Source organism: Aulonocara sp. 'chitande type north' Nkhata Bay, linkage group LG4, assembly GCF_057382095.1.
Source record: "Aulonocara sp. 'chitande type north' Nkhata Bay isolate Kocher_YH1m ecotype deep benthic linkage group LG4, A_spYH_male_GT1.1, whole genome shotgun sequence".
Taxonomy (NCBI): domain Eukaryota; kingdom Metazoa; phylum Chordata; class Actinopteri; order Cichliformes; family Cichlidae; genus Aulonocara; species Aulonocara sp. 'chitande type north' Nkhata Bay.
Genome location: NC_141347.1, coordinates 34,829,285 through 34,856,264, shown reverse-complemented (window position 1 = coordinate 34,856,264; position 26,980 = coordinate 34,829,285). Strand labels below are relative to the sequence as shown.

Sequence of the window (26,980 nt, the reverse complement as noted above, 5' to 3'; positions counted from 1 at the left end):
CCAGTTAACCAACCAGGGAGAACCCGGAGAGGACTCAGCCCTGGTGGACATGGACAGAGAAAACAGTGATAACCACTGCAGCACTGCGCTAGCCTAAATCAGTACTGGTCACCTGTGATAAAGGCAACTGGGAGAATACGTGAGAGCCAAGAGGATAAAGACTGTAGCCAGCAAGGGTACATCAGTGGTAAGGAAGAGCTAGATAAATATTTGCTCACAATATCCAGTACAGTCATCTAAAGGGCGTAGGCATTATTTTCAAGTCTGTTTAGAATAAGTGTTTTAGTGGCATTTGTTTCATGAAGGAAAATGAAATAAAGTTCCATCTTGGAAAATTCACCCCCTGGAATCAGACATTCAGAGAAAATTTTGGTTCACACATTGTCAACTTCGTGACAATAAACACAAAAACATGGCAAATTCATGTCCTCCTTATTGATATTAGCTAGGGTTTAGACTTGTAGCCATACGTTTAGCCAACCCTAACCCCATATGAAATATTAGAAAAGCTACTCCTAATCCGGTCGTTATGTGATGACGTGAGTGAATCCTACTTCCGGGCCTAAAGTAGTCTGCGTTTAATATGGCTTTTGTGTTGTTAACATGTTTAATGTTTTGTATTTTCTTCTATTTAATCTCAAAAAGCTCCTAAAACAGTCAGTGATCACTGTTGACCTCCCTCGGCTTTTATTACCGCTAATCATTTATTTAAGCTCAGTTTTTAAAACCTTAGGATGTAACTGCAGCCCAGCCCATGCAGCAGTATATGAATGACTAACCTCGTATTGTGGATGGATTGTCTCAGTTGTTCTCCTGGCTGAAGTTTGGTCCTTTTACAGCATCCTGCCATGCGATTACATTTGTTCCTGACCACCGAGAACACTCACGTTAACTTTTATCGAGTGGAAAAAAAGTTAGCTTGTTTATATTATGCTAACATAGCTGTGTCGCTAGCGGTCACGTAGCACATCATTATATACCAGCTAGCCAAACTTCAGTAACCCTACAAACGTCACTGCTGTTTAGTTTTCTGTCTTCATTTATGTTGGAAGTGATAGCAGAGCTGTACGTTTTAATTTGTTTCCAAAACCCCGCAGTCAGGACATGCTATATTGTATTTAGATAGAAGCTAGCGAGCTAACTCCCTGCTAACTTCTAACTCTGTTAAATGTCATAAATTCCGTTTTCATAGATGCCTGGACGTTAAACTCAATTGTTACACCTGGTAGAGCAGAACGCTAATCATTTTATTAAAGATGAAAGACTTTAGACAGTTTTTCAACTCTCAGTAATGCCACAGTGATCGTTTGATATATGGACCTGCAGCGGAGTTTAGGCCCAGACACGGCTAGTGACGTCAGACTTAACGACCGGATAGCATGTCAGATAAAGCAGTTATACATGGCAAGCCAACAACTCTGGGAACTGATACCACACTGATTAGCATGTGAATACTCTAAGTCGGTCCTAAAGTTGCTTGGTTATCTCAGTTTAACCTGCAGAAGGTTTGTGCAACGTGTTATTCTGCCACGGATGAAATAATGTCTTCACTGCAGAAATGAACCAGGGCGAAAATGTGCCAAACAGTCAAGAATTAAAGCTGTCACAGGTACAGATGATGAGCAGTCACAGATGATGAGCTGAAAGAGGCAGTTAGAAAAAAATGCTAACTGTCAGAGAAAATGAGTCTCAGTGCTTCAAGAGCCTGACAGCTCAGAGTGTGGCTATATGATTAATAAATAAAGATGCACAAGCACGTGTTTGATGCATTACAGTACTTCACATTTCACTTATCCAACAGAAAAACCTTACGTTAAAAAGAATATGTTATCCTCGGATTAATAATATCTCAGGAAAACTTCTCCAGCAGGATGAGTGTAGAAACACTGTATGCTTGTCTTCTTGCCAAAAGCTTTTTTCCCCCCAAATTAAGTGTTGTAGAAGGACCAAGAGCAGACCACTGACGCGTGAAGTAATTCCAGTGACAATAAACTGCACACAAAAGTCTTTACAGATTGTTTTCTTTTTTATTGTAGCAGCAGTATCTCTTTTCACTGCTGCACTGTGTAGATGGTTGAGTTGATGAAAATTAGATTTTAGCTCTGTGTCTACTTTGCCGTGGTTGGAGGGAGCCATTGTTGGTATTCTAACAACATTTTGCTTATAAGTTATTGATCTTGTGAGTTCAAATCTGGGAATCTTTCCAATGTTCGTGTCTGCAGCTACCCCGTACCACATGGTGACTACAGCACATATGATGTTTTTTTTTAAATTCAACAATAAGAAGTAAGATAACAATTCAATTATTTATTATTCAGCTCGTCTGCCCCCCAAAACAAAACAGATGTCGGCCCTGAGTACCCAATGACTTCACAATACTAAATATAACATAAATAAGAGTCATCTTGATATAGACGGAACTTTCGTACTTGCGATTTAAAAGTGTGAAAACCAGGTATCATACATTCCGTATGGATTTTCCACTCAATTCCCAAACTATCACACACAATTTGATAGCAGAAATATTTTTGTCAACACACATCAGCTATTGTTACGTGAACTGCGGCAAGGCTGTGCTTTCGGGTTTAGTGGGCCTCGTATTTTTGGGCGTTTGAAGGCAGCCAGGCAGAGTGGTGCTGATGTGTTGACGTATGGTGGGAGGTAGGAAGAGGCAGCTGCTGTTCATCTCCATGAGAGGAAGGCCACTCTGAGAGGATGAGTGGAGAGGGGCCTTTCAGAAGATCTCTGAGTCAGAGCGAGTGGGGAAGCATCAGGATATTATTAGGGAGGTGTGCCTGCTGCCCTGCTATTATAGCTGAAATAAATGGTTCTCCTGCTTTAGACTGAACATAACACCTGCCCAGTGTTGCTTCACCAGGTATTACATGTGAGCTGTAACGCAGATTTGATACTATCGAAGCCCTAATGACACTTTAGACATTTGTGAAAGAGACAAAGGTCGTCAGGATGAAGCCGCAAACATGGAATAAGTGTAGCTGCAAGGTGCCAGAGTGAAGGAAGGCGTTGACAAACACACACTCGAATCTTGATTTGGCATCGAATGCAGTTAATTCTATACACGCAGGCCTGCTTTATTATTCTCTCGAATTTCTTGGCTGACTGAGGCTCTACAAACTCAGTATTATTGCACGTGAAACAGCTACACTGCACTTAATCTCTAGTTTAAATGCACTTAAATAAGTGATTGAATGTACAGCGCGAGAAACCAAATGTCACTGATGAGCTACTTTTTTGAAGCTTTGTGTAAAACATAAAGGCAGAAACGAAAATGTTAATGAATTGTCTGAGGAGTAGAAGATCAGAGGAGCCAAACGAATTTCATATCACACCTAAAGACCTGGCATTTAATTAAAGTGGCCTGAAAAATGCCTGCTTGGTTGGCTGACAACAGTTTCTCTTGAAGCAAATTAAAGAAATCAATTACTGCTGTGTGAAAGTGTAACGCCAGCACACTGGAGCCCCACAGCGCCACAATGAGACACCAGGCCAGGGGGAAAGGCGAGAGGAGGAGGGTGCCTTCAATGTGCCACATCTGACTGGCTCAGCTACAGAGTTTATCACGTCAACCTGTTACAGGCAACAGAGCCTGAAAGGGCCCACGCGCTGGAATGAAGCTGCAAATCAGCCTAGCTGCCTCCACAAGCCTGAGCCTCCTCCACTCAGCTCCCAGCTCTTACTCATTCTCTCACCTTCATTCTCCCGCTCTCTGTGTCACACACATGCTACACATGGAGAGTTAGAGATATTTCAGTGTAATAATGGCCATTTACTACCTTCTGCATACTGTGAAGTTTGCTCATCGCTGCTGGCCCCTCTGAATATGAAAAGCATGTGTTTTATGGATTAGGAAAGTCTGTTAAATACATATAGGCTCACGAGCTACTTTGGTACTGTTTAATATGGGGTTTGCTTCAAAATCACCTTAGTTCATCATGTCTCCGAGACAACAAGACCTGTCAAACTTTCCTTAGAGATTCTGCTGCAGATTTGTTGGGAATCTCTCTCTCCACTGCATCCCAAAGAATGCTCTACCGAATAGGGATCTGGTGAGTGCGGAGGTCATTTGAGCACAGCGATCACCAGTGACACTGTGTGTTATCCTGCTAGAGGCAGCCATCAGACGGTGGATGCACGGTGGTCATAAAAGGACGGACATGGTCAGCAACAATAGTCAGGCTAGCTGTGGCACTGAAACGATGCCCGGTTGGTATAAAGATAGATAAGATAACTCTTTATTGTCATTGCACAGTCATATATAGTAGAATGGTACAATGAAATTGGAAAACTGTCCTACGTCGGCACTCTATATAATACAACACGACACATCACAACGCAACACAAACAACACAACACAGTATATTAACTTAGTAATAAGAAAAATAAAGGGGCCCAGTGAGTGCCAAGAAAATATTGCCACACTACTACACCACCAACAACAGCCTGAACTTTTAATAAAAAGCAGGATGGATGCATGCTTTTGTGTTTTTGTGCCAAATTCTGACCCTACCATCTGAATTTTGCAGCAGAAATTTTAATTTATTAGATGAGGCAACACTTTTCCAATCTCCTATTGTCTAATTTTGTGTTTTTAGCTGACAGGCATGGGACCCAGTGTGGCCTTCTGCTGTTGTAGACCATTTGCTTTGAGGTTCAGAGATGCTCTCTCTTCTCATTTGGGCCTTAAAGTGGCACTACTGTTTGACCTGATGAAGAGTGGAATTATTCCATATTTTTCCTAAATTCTAAACAAAGAAGATGCTAGTTTTATCCCAATATTTCTCCAAGTTCTTTAAATCTTTTGCAAATAAACTGCGTTTATTTTTTAAAGGCTCAGTAATTGTTTACTCCAACAGTGAGTAGTAGTGTATTTACTGGGACTAATTCCAATTGTATTTGGTGCTCTAGTGGAAATCTGAAGCAGAAGGCCTGTGTGTGTGGGTTTGAGTCAAAGTAAGCTAAAGCGTGTGTGTTCATGATAATGAAAGAACATGTCAGCCTGTGCAGCTGTGTGACTCACTGATGTGGTTTTAATAGTTTTTGAAAAACAATGGAGCTCTGTGTCACAAAGGAATAAGCTAACAGGCTTTGGATACACAAACAACACTTGTTAATAGGGTCAGTTCACTATCACTGTTGGTCTTTCTGTGGGACTTGAAAATAACAACATTAATTGAATACTTCTAATTTTATGGTTTTAATTATCAACACACATCTCCTGAATTCAAGTTTTCACACCTTTTGTGTATATCCTTAAAAAACCTTTTTGCCTACTTGAACATTATGGAAAGACACTAAACAATGCAGACACACAACACTGCATTTGAACTGTTTAAAGCCAAAGTCATGTATATTAGATAAGTGAGGGGTATTTTTATTTTTGAGACTTCTACATCATCATGTTGTAAATGTACAATGTAATTGTGGGTGCTCCATACCAACTGTGCTGGAATATAATATAAATAGTAGTAAAAATTAGAATATATACAAAAATAAGAGACAGACGCACATTGGAGAACAAGCTGCAAAGTTCTTGGCAGTAGTGCAAAGACTTGATCTGAATAGAGTCCGTGTGTGAGTGGCCTGAGTGATGGGCGTTATTCAGATCATGGCTTAGATTGGTCAGATTGGTGAGGTGGGTGGGCAGGGGCGGGGCGTGGGGATAGTGCTTATTAACAGACCGAATGGTCCAGGGGAGGAAGCTATTTGTGAGTCTGGAGGTGTGGGACCTGATTGACCTGAGGCGCTGAGTGGAAGGGTCAAACAGGTGGTGGGCGCCTTGTGAAGTCCCTTATGAGTTCTTTGGTTTTAAGGACGCTCAGCTTCAGATCTCTACCTCCACCCTGTACGCTCTCAGCTCCATCAGAGATGAGCCTAACCACGGTGGAGTCATCGGCATAATTGACGATGACAGTGGTTGGGTGGGTTGGTGTGGAGGCATGTGTGTACATGGCCTAAAGTAGGGGGCTGAGAATGCAGCTGAGAATGCAGCCCCCTACTGTGGGAATCTGATGCCAAATGACAGTGGGAGGGAGAGGTGGGGACAGAGTCAGACTGATTGAGGCCGGTTGGTCTGATATAACAAATATAATTTAAAGTAAAAGTCATATGTAAATGAGTATTTAAAGAAAATTGTCAGAAGGTTCAATAAAAACTAAATTTTACAAAAATGTGAATTTCTGTAAAATGGTTCAGACTTCAAAGGGATAATCTAGGTCAGGGGTGGGCAACTCCAGGCCTCGAGGGCCGGTGTCCTGCAGGTTTTAGATCTCACCTTGGGTCAACACACCTGAATCACATGATTAGTTTGTTACCAGGCCTCTGGAGAACTTCAGGACATGTTGAGGAGCTAATTTAGCCATTTAAATCAGCTGTGTTGGTTCGAGGACACATCTAAAACCTGCAGGCCCTCGAGGCCTGGAGTTGCCCACCCCTGATCTAGGTAAACAAATTTCCTGATTAACTACAGTAAAGTACCAACAGCTGGGGTTACTGCCTCCTCTGATTAACTCAGGGACCACTGTTACCTTCACCCTCCACATCTTCTCTCTCTCCTCTCTCAGCTCTTGGTATTTCTCAAGCTGTCCGTGTCCTTTTTCCTGATGTTGCTATCATTCAGTATAGCTACATCGACCACTACAGCCTTCTTTGCTTGTCCACCACCACTATGTTCGGTTGGCTAGCCTTCACCCGGTTGTCCATATGTATCTGTTAGTCCCACAGGATGTTACCTCTGTCATTCTCAGGGTTCTGTACTTTGGATGAAACTGTTCGTGCACTGATGCCTTGGATTTTATCGCCACCTTTTGCACGTTCATCATCTCAGCAGGGTATCTGTCCCTAGGTGTCAAATCCCCAGATACTGAACTTCCCATTCAGCTGATTCTTCAGAACATGCCTTATTCTCTGGATAGAATTAAGTGGTTGCAGCTTTCCTAGTCACACATTTATTGCTCCCATTCACATCTGGGATTCCAAAGTGCTTTTAGCCATCGTCAGAATCTGGAATCTTGTCTTCTGGTAGTACAATACCCTGAGTTCTGACTACCTTTCCTCGCTTTGTTACCATCCAACTACACTTCTACAGTCAAAATGACATTCCAGTGTCACTGCTGTAGATCCTAGTGGTATATATCAGTGAATCAATGTTTCAGTTACTCCTGGCATAGAGCTTGATGTCATCCATGTAGCAGAGCTGGTTGACCTTTGCTCTATTCTGTCGCTTCCATGTTGTGCTAAGGCAGGTTTTTGGCCTGTAGTTGGATTGCAATGACCCCCTTCTGGGTCTGTGCTGTGCAGGCATCGGTTAGTCATTCTGGGTGCATCATCTATTAGCAGCTGGTTAAGTTCTGCTGCCAGGCACTCATGGAGTACATTCAATTTCTTTAACCACATGAGGACCTGGCACTGCCCAGCTCTTCATGTATGACACTTTCTTGTTGGGTTGCTAGATCCTGTTCAGGGAGGATGTTGTGGTCTGTTCTTAGATCCACTAGCCAATGAGCATTGCTGTTATGTGTTACACTCTTCTCCCATTTGCTCTTCCAGTGTTACGCCAACTCCAACCTTGGTGGGGATGGCCAACGTGTGCTCTACCTGCCACACAGAGGACACCTTGGATGGTTCAATGGGGAACATCTGGTTTATTCTACTGACTTCTGTACTTCTTCAGGTGACTGGCCAAGGCTGTCTTTGAATGTGTGTGAATGTTAGATAGAAAGCATTTATGTAGAAATAACATAGACAAAAATCTCCCTGGTTTGGAGGGTACTGTTCTTTGTGGCCATTGCTCATCTTTTGGTTAAGCATCTCGAGGGATCACTGTTGGGATGGTGTAGATCCGCTGGTTGGTTCCAACGATGGTCAAAGTAGGGATTGTTCATAATGCTACATTTACATATTTCTGATTTTCAGAGCGTACTTTATGTAGTCTTGGTAAACATCCATGGAGCATCAAGGTTTCCTCAGGTTACACACGTCTGATGATATTCTATGGGCAAGAATTACAAAAGTATCCTGAGGTAGATTGAGCCTTAAAAAGTAATTTCCTTAAAATTGTGAAATTTGTCTGGATTTAAATAAAATGTGAATAAGTGTGATCATACTTGTATATCAGCAAATAAAAGGAAATATACAAAACTGCAATTTCAAAATACTTGCAAGGCATGAAAACAAGTCGAGATATTCATCGAGTTATTTCATCTAACTAAAAAAATGCTTGTGTTCCTTTTCAAATATTAGCATTTACATTTACATATTTGTTTAGACGCCCCTATTCTAACTCCTGCACATTCTGATGTGCGACTAAAGAGCCGTTGGTGACAACCTCTGCGTGCAACAAATAGAAAAAGAACATGTTTACTTAGCAGGCTGTCCATGAGAGCGAAAGGGGAATTATTAGTGAAGAGCAAGGCCGATATGCCGTAGATTCACAGCTGATAGATTTGGCTTACTGGTGACTTAAGAGATAATAATTACATGCTAGTGGCCTGTTGAAGGAAGCACCAATATATTATAGTAATACTTGTTGTCAGATTCCTGCTGTTCAATTTTCATACTGTATGGTATGTGTACTGTGTTATTCAGGCGGAAATGACTGCCACCCTCTCTAAATGTTAATCTCACTTTCATCAAATCAATGTCACCACACAAAACAGGAGCAGCATTCGCATACGCTTTGTCCAAATATTCATACGGGCACTCAAGGTCAGCATGTACACGTCAATTCAGTTTGACAAAGCGCTGACATGGACATTAGATAGTTAATGGCAACCAAAAGGATACTGAATTTGAATGAAAATGGTTGAATTTTTATTATTATTATTGTGATTATTTTAAAAGGAGCGTTGAATGCGTCTTCACCTCGCTGTGAACCTCTGTGTCTGAGCCCTCTGCTGTCATTACATATTGACCTTACACAGCTACATTTAAAAAACATACGCACACACACGCACAAATACACATATAAACACACACCTTGCTCTGCCTTATTCAGTTTCAGCATGGCTGCCTGACAGGTGTGAAAGATTCCTCTCCTTGTAGCACCACGGTTATTATTCTGCTGCACCAGGAGCTGCCACCCCCCTTCACATCCAGTCCCTAAAATCTAGCCTGTTTTTCTGATAAGGCTGTTTCCATGAGAAACTACTGGAGGCTGCCAGCCTGATACGCAATGCTTCAGCACACATCACGACATGCCTAATACTGTGTACCGCAATATTAAAACTACCTACCTAATATAAGTCCTTGTAGTGGCCCCCCAGCTTTGGACTCTTGTTCAGTTGCTTTCAAAGGATGTTTGGTCTGATTGAGGTCTGGGGAATTTGGACACTGGGTGGACATTTGCACTTACCCCTTGTAGCTGGTGCATGACAAAGAAAAATGGAAGTGTCAAAACAACATGTTTAATGTTGGATTTATGGTCCCAGACTGGTATCTATTTGCTCTTTGGCCATGCAGAAGGAAGCATTAGTGGTATTATTGCAACCACAGCAGACATGCTAGCATGTGGTACTTCAAAAAAAAAACAAGAGTGCTGAGCCAGCAATTGTGTCGCCTTTCATAGATAAAATGCTTATTGGTTGACAAAGAAACAGGAAAGGAAGAAATAGTTCAGTTCACCACAAATACACCGAAGACGAAGAAGAAAAAAGAAAACAAAGGTCAAAAACGCACATGAAAAAGCAGAATAGCTGCAATGGAACATTTTCATTGTTTTTAACACTTAGTTTCACTTCCCTTCAAAGACCGTCTGTGTATATTTGCTTCGCTCGGCAGCAGGAGGAGCATTACACTGTACATGAGAGCTAAAAGCAGCTATTTTACTGATAAGCAAGGATTGGATATGACTGTGTAAACGACTTGTCAATCACAAGCAGTTATCCAGTAGTATACATTTGATATGGACCCCAATAAGCGACTGAGGCCATGAAGGGTTTAGCACAATGGTCAGGGACAAGGGTCGTTTTCCCTCCTCTGTAACTGCAGCTTTTGTCCCCTGACATCTGACCACACCGCATGCACATAATCTGCAAGAATGTAATGTCCTTATTGCTGCTTAGAGATGGTGGTGACTCTTAAAGCAGAGCCAACGGGAATCGACAAGTGATATCAATAAATCGGAACAGCTAAATTCTTATCAGTTCCCATGCCGGCTTCGGTTGTTGCTCGTTTCATCTCGTATGTACACATGAGTGCGTTTGTCTGCTGCTTATTTTACTGGTTCAAGTAAAATGCAATACATTTTAATATAAACATGCAGATGTCCACTATCAAATGCACAAAGTCTTGGTAAAGTGTTTAAATGTAAACATGGAAAAAGCATGTGTTGCATAGGCTTGTAGTTCAGGCTCTGAACTACGGAGATTATCAACTATTTCAGTTCCCCAATAAACAGTAAACAGGACAAATCTGATTAATATTCTCCATCGTCACTCCAATTAACAACGTTAATGTTATGTTGTATTAAAGTGCTGTATTTGTAGCTGAGTGAGAAACGTAACAACACAGTGGACCTCCACTGGGCTTTTTCCTGCAGTTTCAACTTTACGCTTGGACTTAATTTCACGTAACCTGATAATAAGCCATTCATGCATTACAAGTTTGTTTGCTCACCATTCAAAACACATCGATCTCGGCACGCTGGCATGAACTTGATGGTCTACTTCCAGTCACAGCAGGGAAAGAAACAGCTTGCCATTCAAACCCAAAAGTGAGCAGAATACAGATGCAGTTAAGAATTTATTTTCACTTATAAAAGAGAGCACTGGTTGAGTTTATGTATTTTATATGTGGAGCTCACTCCACTTTCATTAGCAATTCTGATTTAAAAGTCAACATTTTGTAGCACTTCGAGAATTTCAAATGTTTTAACAGATATCTTGTTTGTGAAACGAGTTGTTTACTTTTCAACCTGACAATTACAAGAAAATGCAGAGATCTAAACATCTCTGAGGGAATGGGTTTCATTTGTGCATGGAAATGAAAAAATAACACAACTGCAAGCATTAGCTGCATGTGCATTCTAGTTAAATTATTGTCATGGGACCACACAACCGCACATTTTATACAATGGCACCATTATTTCTGAGCTGCAGAAAAAAATGCACATTAGCTGCAATATCTAATCTAATCCATCTACCCAATGTGTCTAATGATTTTGAGTCTGTGATAACATGTATAACATGTTGTTGAAGCATTTTTCTGCACCAAAAAATAGTTTGGGGATGATTTGTTTGTTTCTTATTTGATTCACGTCCATCTGATTGGGTGATATATCCTTATGCGCTGCATTTACAGCTCTGTGATGTTTTTTTTGTGTACAGAGTGAAATTGCTCAGAGTGACACATCCAATAAAATACAGCAGTGGTGTGAGACAGCATGTGGGAGTTTTTCCCTTCAGTTAAGTTGTCCTAAACCTAAAAAAACGAACCACGTTTTAATGCCCGAAGTCAAGCTGACTTTTAAGAATTTGGGGGTCGGGGTTATGGTGACATATTCAGGAATTTGTAATATGTACTTTTCATTATCTAAGATTTCCTAAGGATGGGAAAGTGATATAAAAGTTAAACAAAAGTCAAAATTCACATGAACATATGAACATTGCTAAAAGAAAGTCATGCTCCAACCCTGAGAAATGCCATGGTCTTATTCTGTGTACTGTTACTGCTTTTGCTGTGACTCAACGAGTGCATTTGATTCGGCCTTGTGTCTGGGGAAGGTGTTCTGCATGGTTGCATATGGGCAGCAGGGAGTGCTAAAGGCAAAAAACGCACTTTTTCTCTTCAAGAAAGTGTGAAGATCCCCACGGTAATTCTATACAGGACTGAGAGGGTCAGATGAAGTTTGCTCGCCCACCAAGTTCAGGGTGTGTGTGTTTGATAAAGTTCTCATAGCAGAGATCTGAGACTTTCCCCAGTCTCAGCAGTCCAAAACACTCATCCGAATCTTGCTGACAGCGGACGGCAAGCAGATAGAGTTAATATGAGAAAGCTAATGCATATGAATAAGGTAAATGAAAGCTGATGAATGTTATCCCTTATCTCCATAAAGATTAGACTATTCCCTTGAACCTCTGTCAAGGACACACACAATAAAGAACAAATTTGAAGAGTTAGCTTGTCTAGCAATTTGATGGACGTTGATAAGTTTACATCACAGTTATAGATACAACGTCTGGACGGGGACACCGTGTATGATATGAACTAAAGTGCCGAGGAGGCTTCTGTTCATTTTTTTAACAGTTTGTCCACCCTCATGGTCATTGCTGAAAGAAATCTATGTGGATTTCTAAAGACCTTATAACAATATCCTGGAGCTATTTAAACATTAGAGTTATTAAAATGAATATGTCTATTAGGATCTTTTCCTCCCTTGAGTCTCCTGCTATCTGACGAGTATATATACTCTCATTCTCCTCTTTATTTTCTTGGTGTCAGATCAATCATGCACCATCCCAACTCAAGGTGAAACCCATCAAAGTGTCATTCCCCCATTGTCAGTGATTCACAAGAAACTCCGACACACAGACGGGCAGGCAGACAAACAGAAAGACAACATCAACAAGCGAGTTAGGGGGAAAACAAACAGCCGTGAGGCCTGGAGAGATTAATCTGCTTTACTGCAGTTCCTCAAGAGGAAAACTGGGGAACTTCTCTGAGAACACAACTCGCTGCCATAAAGCCAGCCCATAAACATCATGCAGAAAAGATTAGGTCGCTTCAATCACTGAGATAAGATAAGTTGGTGAAACTTTGCCCAGAAGTTACTGGGTTGACAAACCTCATGAGGTGGCTTTCCTTTTGTAAATCAGATTTTAGCTGAGCGACAGAGTCGGCGCCTACGTTCACCATGCTGTGGACCGCGAGTCTCTGCGTCCTCTGGGCCTCATCGGTCCTCGGAGCGCCGGTAAACAACGAGAGACAGAAGGTGCTGCTGATCTCATTCGATGGTTTCCGGTGGGATTACGACCGCGACGTGGACACGCCGAACCTCGACCAAATGGCCGAGGACGGCGTCAAAGCCCTGTATGTCACCCCTCCGTACCTCACCATCACCAGTCCGACACACTTCACCCTCTTGACAGGTAAAGAGTTTCATTTTCTACAGCAGCGCTTCTACTTGGCAGGGGATCTGCATATCATGACAGAGTAGTAACCGCTCTGAGTTTACTTTGCAAGTATTGAAAAAGCCACAGGAAAAAGGAATTAGTTGTAATTGAATGTCCCAGGGTCCAACGGCTTTTATAGCTGAGTAAGATGATTATGCTTGGATGACTGAGGGAAGAATTCTCTGCTCCTTTTTTTTAAATTTTGTATTCTGACTCTCGAATCATCAGCGCCTGCTAAAAGAAATTTAACTTCCTTGAAATTAAATTCCTCTAATCTCCGAAGTTGGTCGTAAGACCTTGTCCAAAAGCGTCATGCCACTCAGCCCGTTAAGTTGATAGAATTTTTAATGTGAATGTGTCACGCTATGAATAATGAGAGCAAGCCGACTGACAGCGATTCTCTTCTGCAGGCCGCTACATCGAGAATCACGGGGTAATCCACAACATGTTTTTCAACACAACCACCGGAGAGAAGAAGTCTTACTATCAGAGTCAGTTTGTGGATCAGTGGTGGGACAATGGCACTCTGCCTATCTGGATCACAGCACAGAGACAGGTCTGCGCAGCACAATTTCCATCTCATCACTGTGAGAGACTGTTTTGCTGTTTACAGAAATAGAAACCATTTCTCTTGACAAAACACCTCTGAAGGCTCGCTGAATGATTTCAGGAAGATCACCGCAGTTAGACTGCAAATAATTCTGCAGGCGTAGATGTTAACGGCATGCAAATGACAGCTGCTCTAAGTTTGCTTCAAAGGTTAAGCTGTAGGTTTAAGAAAATTAATCAAAATCCGGCTATTACTGATGTGCTTTCCTAGCGTGTTGACCCACAGTATGAACAGATGTAGCTTTCACATACTTGTCAGCGTGTCAAGTGCATATGTCATGTTTATGTTAATGCGGCCTTGTTTTTTTCTAACCTTCCAGGGCCTAAGCGCTGGCTCTCTTCACTTTCCTGGCACAGCTTCCAGTTACCAGGGACAGGTTGTTATGCACAAGGAAGTGGAGCCGCAGCTTTACAACTACAAGAACGAGACCGCTTGGCGAGAAAACACAGATAAAGTGATGAGCTGGTTCAGAGACAAGAACGTGGACTTTGTTTCCTTCTACTTTGGCGAGCCTGACGGTACAGGCCACAGATACGGTCCGGACTCGAATGAACGTAGAGAGATGGTGAAACAAGTGGACCGAACAGTGGGCTATATTCGGCAATCAGTTGAGCGACACGGGCTGACTCACCGCCTTAACATCATCATCACGTCAGACCACGGCATGTCCACCGTGTATCGTAATGGTCTGGTGGAGGAAATCACCCTGTCAAAGATCCCAGGCTTTTCATTCGGGGACCTGTCCTTCCACTTGGTGGACTACGGACCTTCCGGGATGCTGTTGCCCAAGCCAGGCAGGCTGGAGGCGGTGTACAATGCCTTAAAAGGGGCTCATCCACATCTCCACGTGTACAAGAAGGAGGACGTGCCAGAGCACCTTCGCTTTACTAAAAACGATCGCATCCTCCCCATCATTTTATGGGCCGACCCTGGATACGTAATCAACGGGGTACGTTGACGGATGCTCAATTGTGTTTTTCACACTCTCACCTGACAAGCTGTCAGACAAGATCTTCAGCAGCAATCATACGTGCCAAATCTAACATTTACTCATGCCAGGGCATCACATAGTGCCATTTTTTTCAGCAGCTGCTGTGTGGTACAACTGTACGCAGCAATATTTCCCTCAGAGAGATAACAAGCTCGAAAGTCCACAAGTTGGAGAAGTGGAGGGTAAAGTTATAGGTTTATCAGCCAGGAGATGATAGTTTTGATTGTGTTTAGACCTTAGTCTTTTGCACTTTGATGGTTAGCTTCAGAGACTGTGAACATCCCCCGAGTCAAAGGTATGAGGATCAGAGCTGAGGTTAAAATGAGCAGTTTGGTTAACATTAACCCTTTGTACAGAATTACTGCATGTTTCGGTCACCAAACAGAAAAAAATGCAATGCCTAAATATATGAGAAATAATTTGTTTAACACGGGGCTAAAGCAAAACTGAACCCTAACCCTAGATAGGTCGCTGGTGACCTCGGGGATGTCAAGACGTTAAAACCACTTGCTCAGAGTCAAGAAATCATCAAGGTTGGTGTTACAGCATGCTGCTTTACAACAGTAAGCATGCATATTAATAAAAGCAAACACAACCAAACTAGAACGAATAAACTCCTACTTATTTATCTAAGCATGAGAAGCAATGGCCTTTAGAAAGCTGCAACAATATGGTCATTTCATAGGATTCCAGTGACTCCAGAAAGTTTACAACCACAAAAAGTGTGGTAGCAATTCTAGCTAGTTTTATAGTTTTACAGCAGCCTGTAGGTTTAAATTATGAAATGTGATTATGAACGTGTGTTTCAGCTATTTTACAGAGTAACGTGAAAGTAATCTAACGAGTAGGATAATGAATTACTGTCTCCTTGGAGGACTTAAGTAACGTCCTTACTTTTAAGAAAAATGTATATATGTAATAATTACTTTTGAGTAATGACCCCCACAGCGGTCACAACAAAAAGGGGGAAGTTTCTCCAACAGCACAAAATTAATTTGCACAAAATGTCTTTGCTATAACTGCTACGCTATCAAAGCAAAGCTAATGAGACGCAATTAAAATCGATAAATGATATCGATAACGGAATCTGAATCGATAAAGTCTTACCAGTTCTTCTTCCTTTCATTCACCCTCAACATAGAGAGCTGACATTTGTTCTCATGCAACATAATAAACTGCAAAGTGCAGCTTCGGCAAACATTCGCACTTCTTGTTGTAACTTATTAACAACCAGGCAATTTATGTGATTATGACCTACGTAGGTGGTCATAAGGATTCTAAATGACAAGCACTTCTATAGCGATAAAGAGCCAGATTAATTATCTGTACATGCCATCTGGGCTTTTTTCTACAAATTTCCTCATTTCTTGACTACAGAAATAATTAAATTACTTAAATTCTGCTCATTGAAAATACTTAAACTGGGCTCTTTTCAGCCAGACGCAAGGAGTTAAATTCTAATCTTAGTACATTACAATTTTAATCAAGTGCATTTGCACGTCCTCAGGATAATCCAGGCCTTGCTGATGACATGCAGTACGCTCTCAAATGCTTCATGAAGCTATTCATGCCTCAAAATTCAAAATTAGCATTTTCATTTGGCTCTACACTCACTCAGTCACTCTGCTGTGCAGCAACTTTGCAAGCAAATGTGTCCATCAGTACTGAGAACCATTAAATCACAACTTAATTTAAAAGAGGAAATTTTAAAATTCTGGAATGTCCTAAAAACCCTGAAAAAGAGGAAAATAGATTTTTTCTTTTAATCCAGTGACAAAATGTGTTAAATCCCAGGTCTGTATGTTGGGACTGGAAATTTGGCTCTTCGTTCCCTCCATTTTTTTTATATACTCATTTTAGTTTGATCTAAGAGAAGGAAAAAAATGTCGAGATGGTTACATAACACAGAGACAACTGTGTATTCTGAATTCTGGAAATGTGTTGGAAAACTACTATATATAACATTTAATTATGAAACCATTTTAAATCTTTAAAGTATTTCATGAAAATGAACATTTTCGAGTTGGATTAACGGTCTCATTTAGGCATTATCACTGGCTGGCAGCAGTCACAAAGGGTGAAAGGGCTTTCATTGCACAATGTAGACAATCCGCTTTGGCTTGGTCAATACCTCCCTCTGCTGACTGACTGAGAGTAGACCAAGATGTGGACGTCTGTTGAGGTTTTATTTTATTTGACTACCTTTTGAAAGTTAGATTCTAATTGAATCTATCAAACTGGGTCAAGAGAGTTATGTTATCCATCCTGTCCTTGCAGTATTTCCCAGTTCAATTCAACAAGGGAGAGCATGGCTATGACAACCAAGCGATGGACATGAAACCTTTCTTCAGGGCAGTGGGTCCAGCGTTTCACAAAAACCTAAAGGTGGGGCCCTTTGAGACAGTGAACATCTACCCCTTGATGTGTCACATCCTGGGCATCGAGCCGGAGGTCAATGACGGCCATCTCGACGCTACCAAACACATGCTGGTTACTAGCACTGCTGCTCGAGGTGAGTTTATATCAGACTAATGAGTCTCTCCCCGTGGCACTGAAAGTGTGTCGCTCCAACACCTGCTCCTTCATTACTGGGCCGATCATCCATCATTTCTGACTTTAGTTGTGTTAAGTCAAAGTGAATCTCAAACATGTATCATCTCGCTGATGTAACAAGGCGAAGAAATGCTTATATCAAAACCAGATATTATTTAGTTAGTACAACCCACCTCTGATCTAAATAATAATAATAATTCTTCAATTATTCACATGTTGGTGTGTCTACTATCTGGTATCATCAAACTAAGGTAAGATACTAAATGTTATCGATATGATCACATATTTTTTTCAGTGGTCACAAACACTAAAAGCTGATTGGCTCGCTTACTTTGACGTGTGATGTAACAATGAAGTCATCAGGTCAGGATGCACTCTGTGCCATTTCTTTTATTCAATTTTTATTATTGTTCTTTCTATTAAAAATTAGGTTAATATTAAAAATAAATAACAATATTACTTGTTTGACATAATAGGATTTTTCCCACCACTTGGGCCGACCCAAAACTTGTCAGACTGTCTATGAAAACTCAGACATTTTTATAAAAATAAACCTCAGACCTGTTAAAACTTGGCCTACATTTCAACAACTTGTATATGTAACTTTATATTTACAATAATGGATTGAGCAGGACGACACTGTTGTTCCCTGACAAACACTTTCTTCAGTCCTTACCACTGCAGTCCCCTCCCCCTTTAGCCACACCCCTAGACTGGTCACCACACAGATAACTGTTATGCTGGACAGCCATTAATATGCACCGATCTCTTCTTAGACACCTTTGCCTGCTGGCTTTTATGAAATATATAACAGAGCCATATTTAACTCTCACATTTGTAAAGCACAAAGTCATCACTGAACTAGCAAGAAAACAAGACACAGTCAGACAAATCACGCTAGCAAGACATGCAGATATAAACACAAATACGAAAGTTATAATATGTGGTTAACATAACAGTATACTGTCAATTTACCCCAAACAATGATCCTTTCTTAATTCTACCCAAGTACTTCTGTTGCTCAAACTGTTATAGAACAAATCTAAGGATATTGGCCCACACCGTTTTTCACACCATGTGATGAGGCACATAATCAATAGTGGGTCAATGACCCTCCATAAGAGACAGCTCCCACTAGGGCTTAAATACCTGGGTCTCTTCAGCATATGGTCTTATGACCGAAGAAGAAACTTAAAGAAGTCCAGGCGCTTTCTTTTCCAAGCTCCATGACCGGGTCGTCTTTGAGCTCTGAAAGCAAATAAAAATCGATACAATTAAATAACACTAACATTTTTTATATCAGTACAGAAATATTAAAGCAAAAGGCTTCATAAAAAATTTAATCTTCAATGTGTGAATTTTTTGTTTTTCTTTCTTCTTTCAGCTGAAAGTAGTTCACACAGGAAGTACATGAAAAACGCCTTCACTGGACTGGCTGCGGTAGCTGGATTTCTTGTCATAGTGTTTGCAGCAGCAGTGGTCCAACGACTACTCAAGCAGAAACGCAAGACAAAGAGGTAATGACTTATTCATTCAAAACTGTTATACATCCAAGACAAATAAAAATCTATATGGTAAATGGCCTGTATTTGTTTAGCGCTTTACTAGTCCCTAAGGACCCCAAAGCGCTTTACATCCAGTCATCCACCCATTCACACACACATTCACACACTGGTGATGGCAGCTATATTGTAGCCACAGCCGCCCTGGGGCGCACTGACAGAGGCGAGGCTGCCGGACACTGGCGCCACCGGGCCCTCTGACCACCACCAGTAAGCAACGGGTGAAGTGTCTTGCCCAACGACAGAACGACCGAGACTGTCGGAGCCAAGTAAAATTTCTTTACTTTGTGTTTCAGATCAGGAAGTTTGAGAGATCTTCCGGAAAAAGAAGACGCACATCAAACTCCATTTTGAACATCACAATAATGAAGAGAGATTTAAAAGCAGCTCCCTGTGGATGGACCCTCTGCATGATTCTCTTTCATGGCAAATTGCATTAGAACCCAAAGAGCAGAGTGTAAATTATTATTTAAGCTATTTTCAAATAATACAAAGTGACAAGAGAAGGATCAGAACAAGTTTAACTGGAGATGCCCTGGTTTATGCATGAATGAAGAACATTTAGGTCTTTTTCAAATCTGCTGTAATTAAATGGGAATAAACATCCATAAGCAGTGCTGTGTTGGGACACTGGAATATAAACATCTGAGACCATTACCGTAACGTTATATTACTTTTATGTACTAAATAAACATAAAAGCCATAAAGCAAAACGAGGTGCTGGGGTGAGGCTGTGAGCAATTAAATTAAGATAAAAGGTGCTGAGAACAAAGTAGCGATCATCATATTAAGGCCATCGCGTCTCTACTTTCATTTAAAGAAGTGAATACACGTCTACGGTGGCTGCCAAGTGACATATTTTGAGGAACTACATACTCATCAGTTGCCGCCTCTCCTCGGATAAAAATGTCAAGTTAAACACGGGTGCTCAACACTTCCGGTTGTAACTTTCAACATAAATGTAAACCCTCCGGGGTTTTTTTATATTGTCTATATATCAAAAGTTCAAATATATATTTTGACTTGTACGCCAGAACCGTTTAGTTCTCATTAGCTGAGTCCTCATTTTTTTTCTTTTTAGCATAACATTTAAGACTTGTATGGAACTTATTTAAATACAATACTTTAATCAACATGCTGCCCTTTAAACTTGTACTACGTGAACTGGTTATTTAACTGGTTTACTTGCTTGAGTTTGTTTTTTGCGTAAAGCATGTTAAAATAAATCTTGTGCATAAAATTAACGGAATAAACTATTCTATTATGAAATCAATTTTTGTGTGCATTTTATTTTTTATTAGTCCTTTATTTATCCAGGTAAAAAAAAAAAATCTCATTTCCAAGAGAGACCTGACATCAAATATTATATATTCTGACTGTATAAGTTTTTAATTGTTTTTTTCTTGATATTTTTGCATTCATGTTAAGCGCAGTTTGTGTCGTTATATAAGCCTAGATGCTTTAAAAAATTTCTTGCGGGATAACAAATTAAAATTAGCCCTCTGGCTGAATTTTGGCACTCGGGCGTTCTTTTATTTTGAAGGCGGGCCCTTGAGCATCCGGTTTGGTCCCAGCGTAATTCCGCCGTGCGGGCGCCGCGCTGTTCTTTTGATAAAGGATTCTTATGCAAGGGCGAAGGCAGACATGGAGGAACTGAGCGCCGTGGGAGAGCAGGTTTTTGATGCGGAATGCATCTTAAACAAACGAATGAGAAAGGTCAGCGCTGTGAAACCGCTGTGTTAGATTTTATCCACGTATTTTTCTCCTATTTTACAAACGGTCTGTTTCTCTTTTGGGGGTTTTCTTTCAGGGAAAGTTGGAGTTTCTCGTCAAGTGGAGGGGATGGTCATCCAAGTAAGTATAAGTGGTGCTGCTCCGGCCGAAACAATGAAAACAACAACAGCGTGTCGCTTGTTGCTTTTAGCTAAACCCAAACTTTTATTTTTTATTTTTAAAAAAATAAATAAAAGCACAAGAATCCAAATTTTAACAGCAGTAAAATGAAACTCCGTTATTTCCACCTGAGGGTTTTACACAATACACATTTGCTTCCTTTTGTTCGATATTTACGTTTTGGAAGTTATCGGATAGCCAAAGAAAACACTTTAGGGCTAATTCAGCTTTTCATACATCAACTTATTCATTTTAGTTATGACGTTTGGCTGATTTTATTCATCGTTTTTAAGTTTTATCTTTTTTTTGTCTTTGACTCGGACTGGGACATCCGAAATTCACGATGGTTACTTGATATTTATTTAAATGTATATATATATAAGTATTTCTCTGTGCTGTTCCACTCGAAGTGTGTGTTATACGTGCATGTTTGTGCCTGTAAATCTCCACTACGCCTTCATTTCTTGTCACTTGCCCTCTGTTCACTTCACATTGTTGCTGTAATCCACCATCAATGCACACTGTTGCCTGCCAGCTCCATGGCTTTCTGTTAGAACCACATCCTTTGTGTGTGTGTGTGTGTGTGTGTGTGTGTGTGTGTGTGTGTGTGTGTGTGTGTGTGTGTGCAACGAAAGGGTGGGGGTTGATTATTTCACTGGTGACTGCAGATCAGAATGGGCCATTCACCAGCTCCTGATAAAGCGAGTGGTCATTGAAAAGGCCTGTTTTCAGTTTGTTTCTGCACTTAGCCCATTTAGTTATTTTCTCCTCAATTTATGCTCACTATCAAATTATTAGTCACTGAATGGGGCCACTGATGCAGCCACACTCAGGAATCAAGCTAACGGACGCTCAAACTTAAGTTTCAGATATAAGATTGAAAAACAAACAAGAAGCAAATTCAATAACTCGGCAGTGCAACAGCCAGCCTTTGACATCGTGTGCAGGCACCACCAACAAAGCTCTGCAAAACAAAGTTATTTGTGTTGATGGAAAAAAAGAAAAAGAAAATCTTCATTCTGTATTTTTACAACATCCCACTCATGTTGGTAACCTCCGTGACCCAAAATAATGCGCTTACTTCCTTCCTCAACAAACACAACTGTGCTTGTTGAGGAAACAAAGGAAGTGTAAAAAACTGATTCGGTGTAGTACCTAAAGTCAGCAGTTTGATTGATGCCTCACGTATGGTGTGATGTATAGAATCGATCAGATTTTTAACTTTTACCCTTATGGATTACATATCTGTCATCCACTCAGTCCTTATTACTGTTTAATAAACCGTTTTTGTAGCTGTTTAAATCATTCTCAAACCACGAGTGCAGGGACAGACGGGTCTTCACTCTACATATTAAGATATTGTTTACTAATTAGTGTTTTATGACTTTGTGGTTACACGGGTCTGTTTGTCTCTATAAAGCCAAGCTGTCACTAGCTGTAGTGTTGTTTTAATCTCCCGAGTATTAGATTTCTGTTCTCGTCCTTTTTCGAGCTCACCTGAGACGTCTTTAAATAAAGTGAGGGACTGCCTGTGCTCAGTTTATGGCTGCTAGAACAACAGAGCCCTGTGTTGCTCAATGAATGGACTCTGTTGAAAAGTCATTTTCTAAATCTGGAAGCACTCCTCAAACTGTGGAGTACCTTTAGTTTTTGATTTGGATTAACACTAAAATGTGTGTTAATGTTTCGCCATGTCTGCTCACTTCAGACACAACAGCTGGGAGCCCCAAGAAAATATCCTCGACCCGAGACTGCTGGCTGCATTCAACAAGAAGTAAGTGTCTACGTTAAGATGTACCGCACTTTAAAGTTTGCTGTGCTACGCGATGCTGTAGTTGTTGCAGTCGTAACTCTGTTGGCATTTAAAACACACAACATTAATATGAAATATGTTTAATAATTATGACTCCTTGTTTCATGTTTGCTGACGTATTACAGAGAGCAGGAAAAGGAGCTTCTGCTGCGTAAAAGAGGGAAGAGGCCCAGAGGACGGCCTCGGAAAATCCTTGTAAGTTTGATTCAAAAGATGATTTTTTTGCAGGATTTAGTCCCAAACAGAGTATCTAACATTCCCTTCTTATTAAAAACATAGGAAAATATGCCTGAAGCTCCAAAGTCGAGCAGCTCCTCGTCTGGCTCGTCGTCATCCTCGTCCGATTCCTCGTCTTCGTGCTCCTCTTCCTCGTCGTCCTCGGATGATGACGACGATGACGACGGCGGCCAAGTTAAACAAGTCAGCCCAAGCGTGAGAACGAGAGAGCTGAATCCTGTCCCTCAGAAGAAGGCGCAGATAGTCATGGCGAAACAGGAGCCTCCCAAGAAACGGAGTAGGAAACCTCTGCCCTCCGAAGTGAAGGAGTTCCAGCAGAACAAGGGCCCGCGCAAGACTGCCAAAGATACGGATATTCCAGGAGCAATCAAGAAGCCGGTTCACCCGGCCAGCTTTACCTTCATGGGTTTCCACCGGGGCTCGGCCAGGGATACGGTGGGTGGTCCGAACAGAAGCTCCCTCGCCCAGGTCGGTGCTGTTAAAAACTCCTTGAGCTCTGTGGGATCTGGCAGGCCGTCGATCCAGCCTTCCTCTCTTCCGCTGAACAAGTCCAGCCAAAGCAGAAATGTCACCGAGAGTAAACTTCCCGTCTCCGGTATGAGCAGCGGGACAAGCCTGGATTTAAAAGCAGCTCCTAGTAAATCAAAAGGCGTAGCAGCGCTGAATCTGAATACATCCAAACACCCCATTCAAGGAACCACTCAGCATACACTAAGCTCCCCTAATGGACAAAAGAAACCGGCCCCTGTGACGACAGCGCAGCGGATACCCGGTGCTAAAACGGCGGCGTCCTTGCCATCTAACGTCTCCTCCAATCAGGGCCTTCAGCCCCTCAACCTGCAGAACAAACTGGTGCAAAGCAGTGATGCTCCTGGAAACGGCACGGCACCAGTGTCAGGCCCCAGAAATGCTGCAAACCCAGCACGGAAACCTGTGACACAAAATCAAGAGTGTAAACCCCCAAAGAGTCCCGCGACCCCCGGAAGACTGCAGGCCAGAAAAACACAGCCCGGCACAGACAAGGTCAGAGAGGTCAATGACATCCAGGCCTCCAGAGTCCAAGGAAGGCTGGAGAGGAGTGGCGTGCATAAATCCCCCACAGAGGCCCAGAGCCAGCAGGACAGGTCGGCCTCCAAAGACGGCAAAAAAGCCAAAATGAACGAGATGAGCACGGGAGAGGAGGAGAGCAGCTCCGACTCGGACCAGGATTCTTCCTACGCCGGACAGGTCGCGGTCCAGAGCCAGGACTGGAAGCCTACGCGAAGCCTGATCGAACACGTGTTCGTAACGGATGTTACAGCTAATCTGGTTACCGTCACGGTCAAGGAGTCGCCGACCAGCGTGGGCTTCTTCAGCATTCGCAACTGTTGAGTTGACTGCAAACTGAGTGGATTCAAGTTCTGAGAAAACTGAAGAAACACTCCAGGGAGTGAATGAATGAATGAATGAGTGGGTCAATTTGTTCTTTATCTTTTTGTAGTCAACGATAGACTGTGAGGTATTAAAAAAATCATTTATTGATAGTAATTATTTATTTGTTCGTGTAAAAAAAACAAAAATCAAACCTGATAAAACCTTTTCCCCCTGTGAGCGTTTCATCAAAATCACATTTAGCTTTGAGCTAAAATAGCAACGCTCCCCCACAGGCAGCTGAATTGGTGCAAAACATTAGCGCTCACACATTTATCCACATTGATCTTGTGTGTGTGTTTCTGTTTGAGGTATCCTCTGCTTTGTTATATAACAGCAGATAGAAGGAATGTCTTTATGAAGAAATTATGAAAGGCAGGTGTGAGCAGGAGGTTTAGCTTCTTTTATGGATAGCTCATTTAGGTTTGAATAATCTCTTAATGTTGTGAATCCATGTCGTTCGATAGCTCAGCCAGTTTAAATCTTAGCGTTGAGTCGATAGGGTTTATTTTTGTAACATTTCTGAAATTAGCTACCTCTCGTTTGTTCATTTCTTTGGGGAAAAAAATCCCTCCAGGGTATATCATCATTGTGTTTATATATATTTTTATATAGGTCTCAATGTATTGGACTTTGATGCTGTTTAATCTTGTGTTAGTACCAGCAACAGCTTCATTTCTGTGTACTAAAAAAAGAAAACACCACATCTGAACTGACTGTGCGCACCATTATCACCTCAAAGAGAAGCTTCATTCCACAATGTAGCCGGTTTATAAGCGCAGTTTTCCAAATGGGCTGAAGCATGCACAGTCAGATACAGTATCTCCGTTTCCCCTCCGACGCTCAGATAAGACTCGGCCCCGGCTGAGGTTCGCTCTTCTTCCTTTGCACCGCTTCCATGAGATATTCACCAGCAACTTGCGTCTTCTGTGACTGGAAATTTTGGAGGAAAGTGCTCTTGTTGCAAAGATCGCGGGCCGTGGGCGTGAGGACTCGAGCCTTTCAGACACACCGGAAAAGGTCAGGCATGGACAGCTTAACGACAGATGACCGCAAAACAGCAGGTTTTATCAAGCGTGTACTGGTGATTCAAAACCGGTGCCTAGTACTGAAAGGGCTTTTTTTTTCTTTTTCGTTTTTTCCTGTTACTTGCAGCTGTGGTCTTCTCATTTCACCCCTCGTGCATGGGTTCAGGAGCTGCAGGCTCGGCCTCCCGGAGGGAGAGGAAAAAAAAAGGGTCTGTCTGATGTAACGGAAAAGAAACCGCAACAGTGTGCGCTACTTTCTGCTCCCTCGAGAGGAGTTCAGCAACAAAGCACTTCGTCTGAACTCCTGTGTCTAATCCTGCTCTGCAGACTGTGCCTTTCTTTCTCTCAGACTAAACACAAAGGCATTACCCCAAAGATAGCTAGAATTTCAGGTTGTTCAATAAAGGAGTTCTCCTGAGCATCCACTGGAGACTACACCGTTTCTGTTTCCTCGTCTGTATTCTTGTGAAACTGGAAGGGAAAAGAAAAGCCCTGCTGGATGACCTGTTACAAATGTAAAGAGAAAAAATATTTGTGGCCTAATTGGAACCATACGAGTGGTGTAGGTGCAGTTTACAGAAGTAGACTGCACTCAGCATCACCTTTTGTTGCATGTGTAATAGGTACATTTGTGGGTTTAGGGTCTTCTTCATGTGGCTGCAGCACACTGTATACAATGTAAAGCAATGCACCACAGACTGTGTGTGATATCTGGTGTCATCAGCACCGTGTGATAGACTACGGGGTAATGCAAGGTGTTAATATGACTTCTTATGTTTTTATATTTACTTGTTTTATTGATAAAGGAACTTTTCATATACATGTTGCTTTTTTTTTTAGATTACTAACCGTCTCCATTGAATGTTTTCCTTACTATTTATTTCAAATTAAAAGCCTTTTGGGGATAGCACAGTGTCATCAATCTTTGTATTGTACCAATTGTCAGAGTGACTAATAAAAAGGTACAACTCTTCAGTCTGGCTCGGGGTTTTCTTTAATTTATCGGAGAAGTCGAGACATTTCGTGGCGTTGGCCGCTTTGCTTTATATTTATATAAATTTAACATTGCAGTTTCAGACAAATCCCAACATTAGAATTAATAATACTGCTATTTTGCTACCATTTTCTTGTCTTCTTGCCATGCAACCAAAGTGAAATCCTCAGGTTAATGTTAGAGGACTTATTAGGTGTTGCCCTAAATTAAAAATTCAGTGAAAGAAGCCAGAAAAAGAAACAATTCTATGCATTTTAAGTTTTCTATCACTTTCTCTTGGTGCTGAGGAGACATTCAGAGTTTATAACAATTTTTTAAAAAAGCACATGTGAGTCTGCAAATCTCTCCACTGCAGGAGCCCAACACAAGTCCCGTGCACAACTATTATAACGACCACTAGATGGTGCTGTTGCATTTGAAGGTGCATGCACCTGAGAGTTCATCAATGTCTTAATTAGCAATAATTGTAACGTGTTTGTTGGTTTAGACGCTTACACTTGAATACAGTTACCTTAATACATCCAAAGTAAAATCTTTATAAAGTTAATCATAAAATCAGAAATGACATTCTCTTTAAAAATCAGGCCCCCGGTGAAAGTATTCTGGCAACACAGACTTTTATTTTGTTCTTATCTATGACTGCACTAACTAATTTCACGTGCTTGCCAAGAGAAATAAAGCCCGATTTCTGTTTCCACGGCAACTTCATCTGATGACGTGGATAACATACTGTACGTACTCTTGATAAGCCCGTGTGTTCAC

The 26,980-nt window shown here is 41.5% G+C and overlaps 2 protein-coding genes and 1 long non-coding RNA gene across 5 annotated transcripts in view; 2 read left to right on the top strand and 1 right to left on the bottom strand.

The window, feature by feature from the left end:
- Window positions 1-8: 8 nt before the first annotated feature.
- Window positions 9-20,097, top strand: LOC147333166 (ectonucleotide pyrophosphatase/phosphodiesterase family member 7-like). The gene is made up of 8 exons (XM_086290144.1): window positions 9-187; window positions 7,567-7,690; window positions 12,831-13,103; window positions 13,538-13,683; window positions 14,057-14,686; window positions 17,006-17,240; window positions 18,666-18,798; window positions 19,140-20,097. Exons 3-8 carry the CDS (start codon window positions 12,869-12,871, stop codon window positions 19,195-19,197), a joined length of 1,437 nt encoding a protein of 478 aa, XP_086146270.1. The 5' UTR covers window positions 9-187; window positions 7,567-7,690; window positions 12,831-12,868; the 3' UTR covers window positions 19,198-20,097.
- LOC147333163 (uncharacterized) overlaps window positions 17,771-26,980 on the bottom strand; it is a 71,042-nt gene continuing 61,832 nt past the window's right edge. For both annotated transcript variants that reach the window (XR_015128876.1, XR_015128877.1), the window contains exon 3: window positions 17,771-18,529. This is a non-coding gene — a long non-coding RNA (uncharacterized LOC147333163). The remainder of the gene's footprint in view (window positions 18,530-26,980) is intronic.
- Window positions 20,443-26,183, top strand: cbx2 (chromobox homolog 2 (Drosophila Pc class)). Of its 2 annotated transcripts, XR_015128875.1 has the most exons (6): window positions 20,443-20,559; window positions 20,654-20,697; window positions 22,445-22,510; window positions 22,675-22,744; window positions 22,829-25,216; window positions 25,352-26,183. XR_015128875.1 is itself a non-coding variant. In XM_086290143.1 (5 exons), the coding sequence occupies exons 1-5, from the start codon at window positions 20,488-20,490 to the stop codon at window positions 24,155-24,157; spliced, it is 1,581 nt and encodes a 526-aa protein (XP_086146269.1). In that variant the 5' UTR covers window positions 20,443-20,487; the 3' UTR covers window positions 24,158-26,183. The 2 variants fall into 2 exon arrangements, 1 of the variants encoding a protein (XP_086146269.1); XM_086290143.1 differs by having other exon boundaries at window positions 22,829-26,183.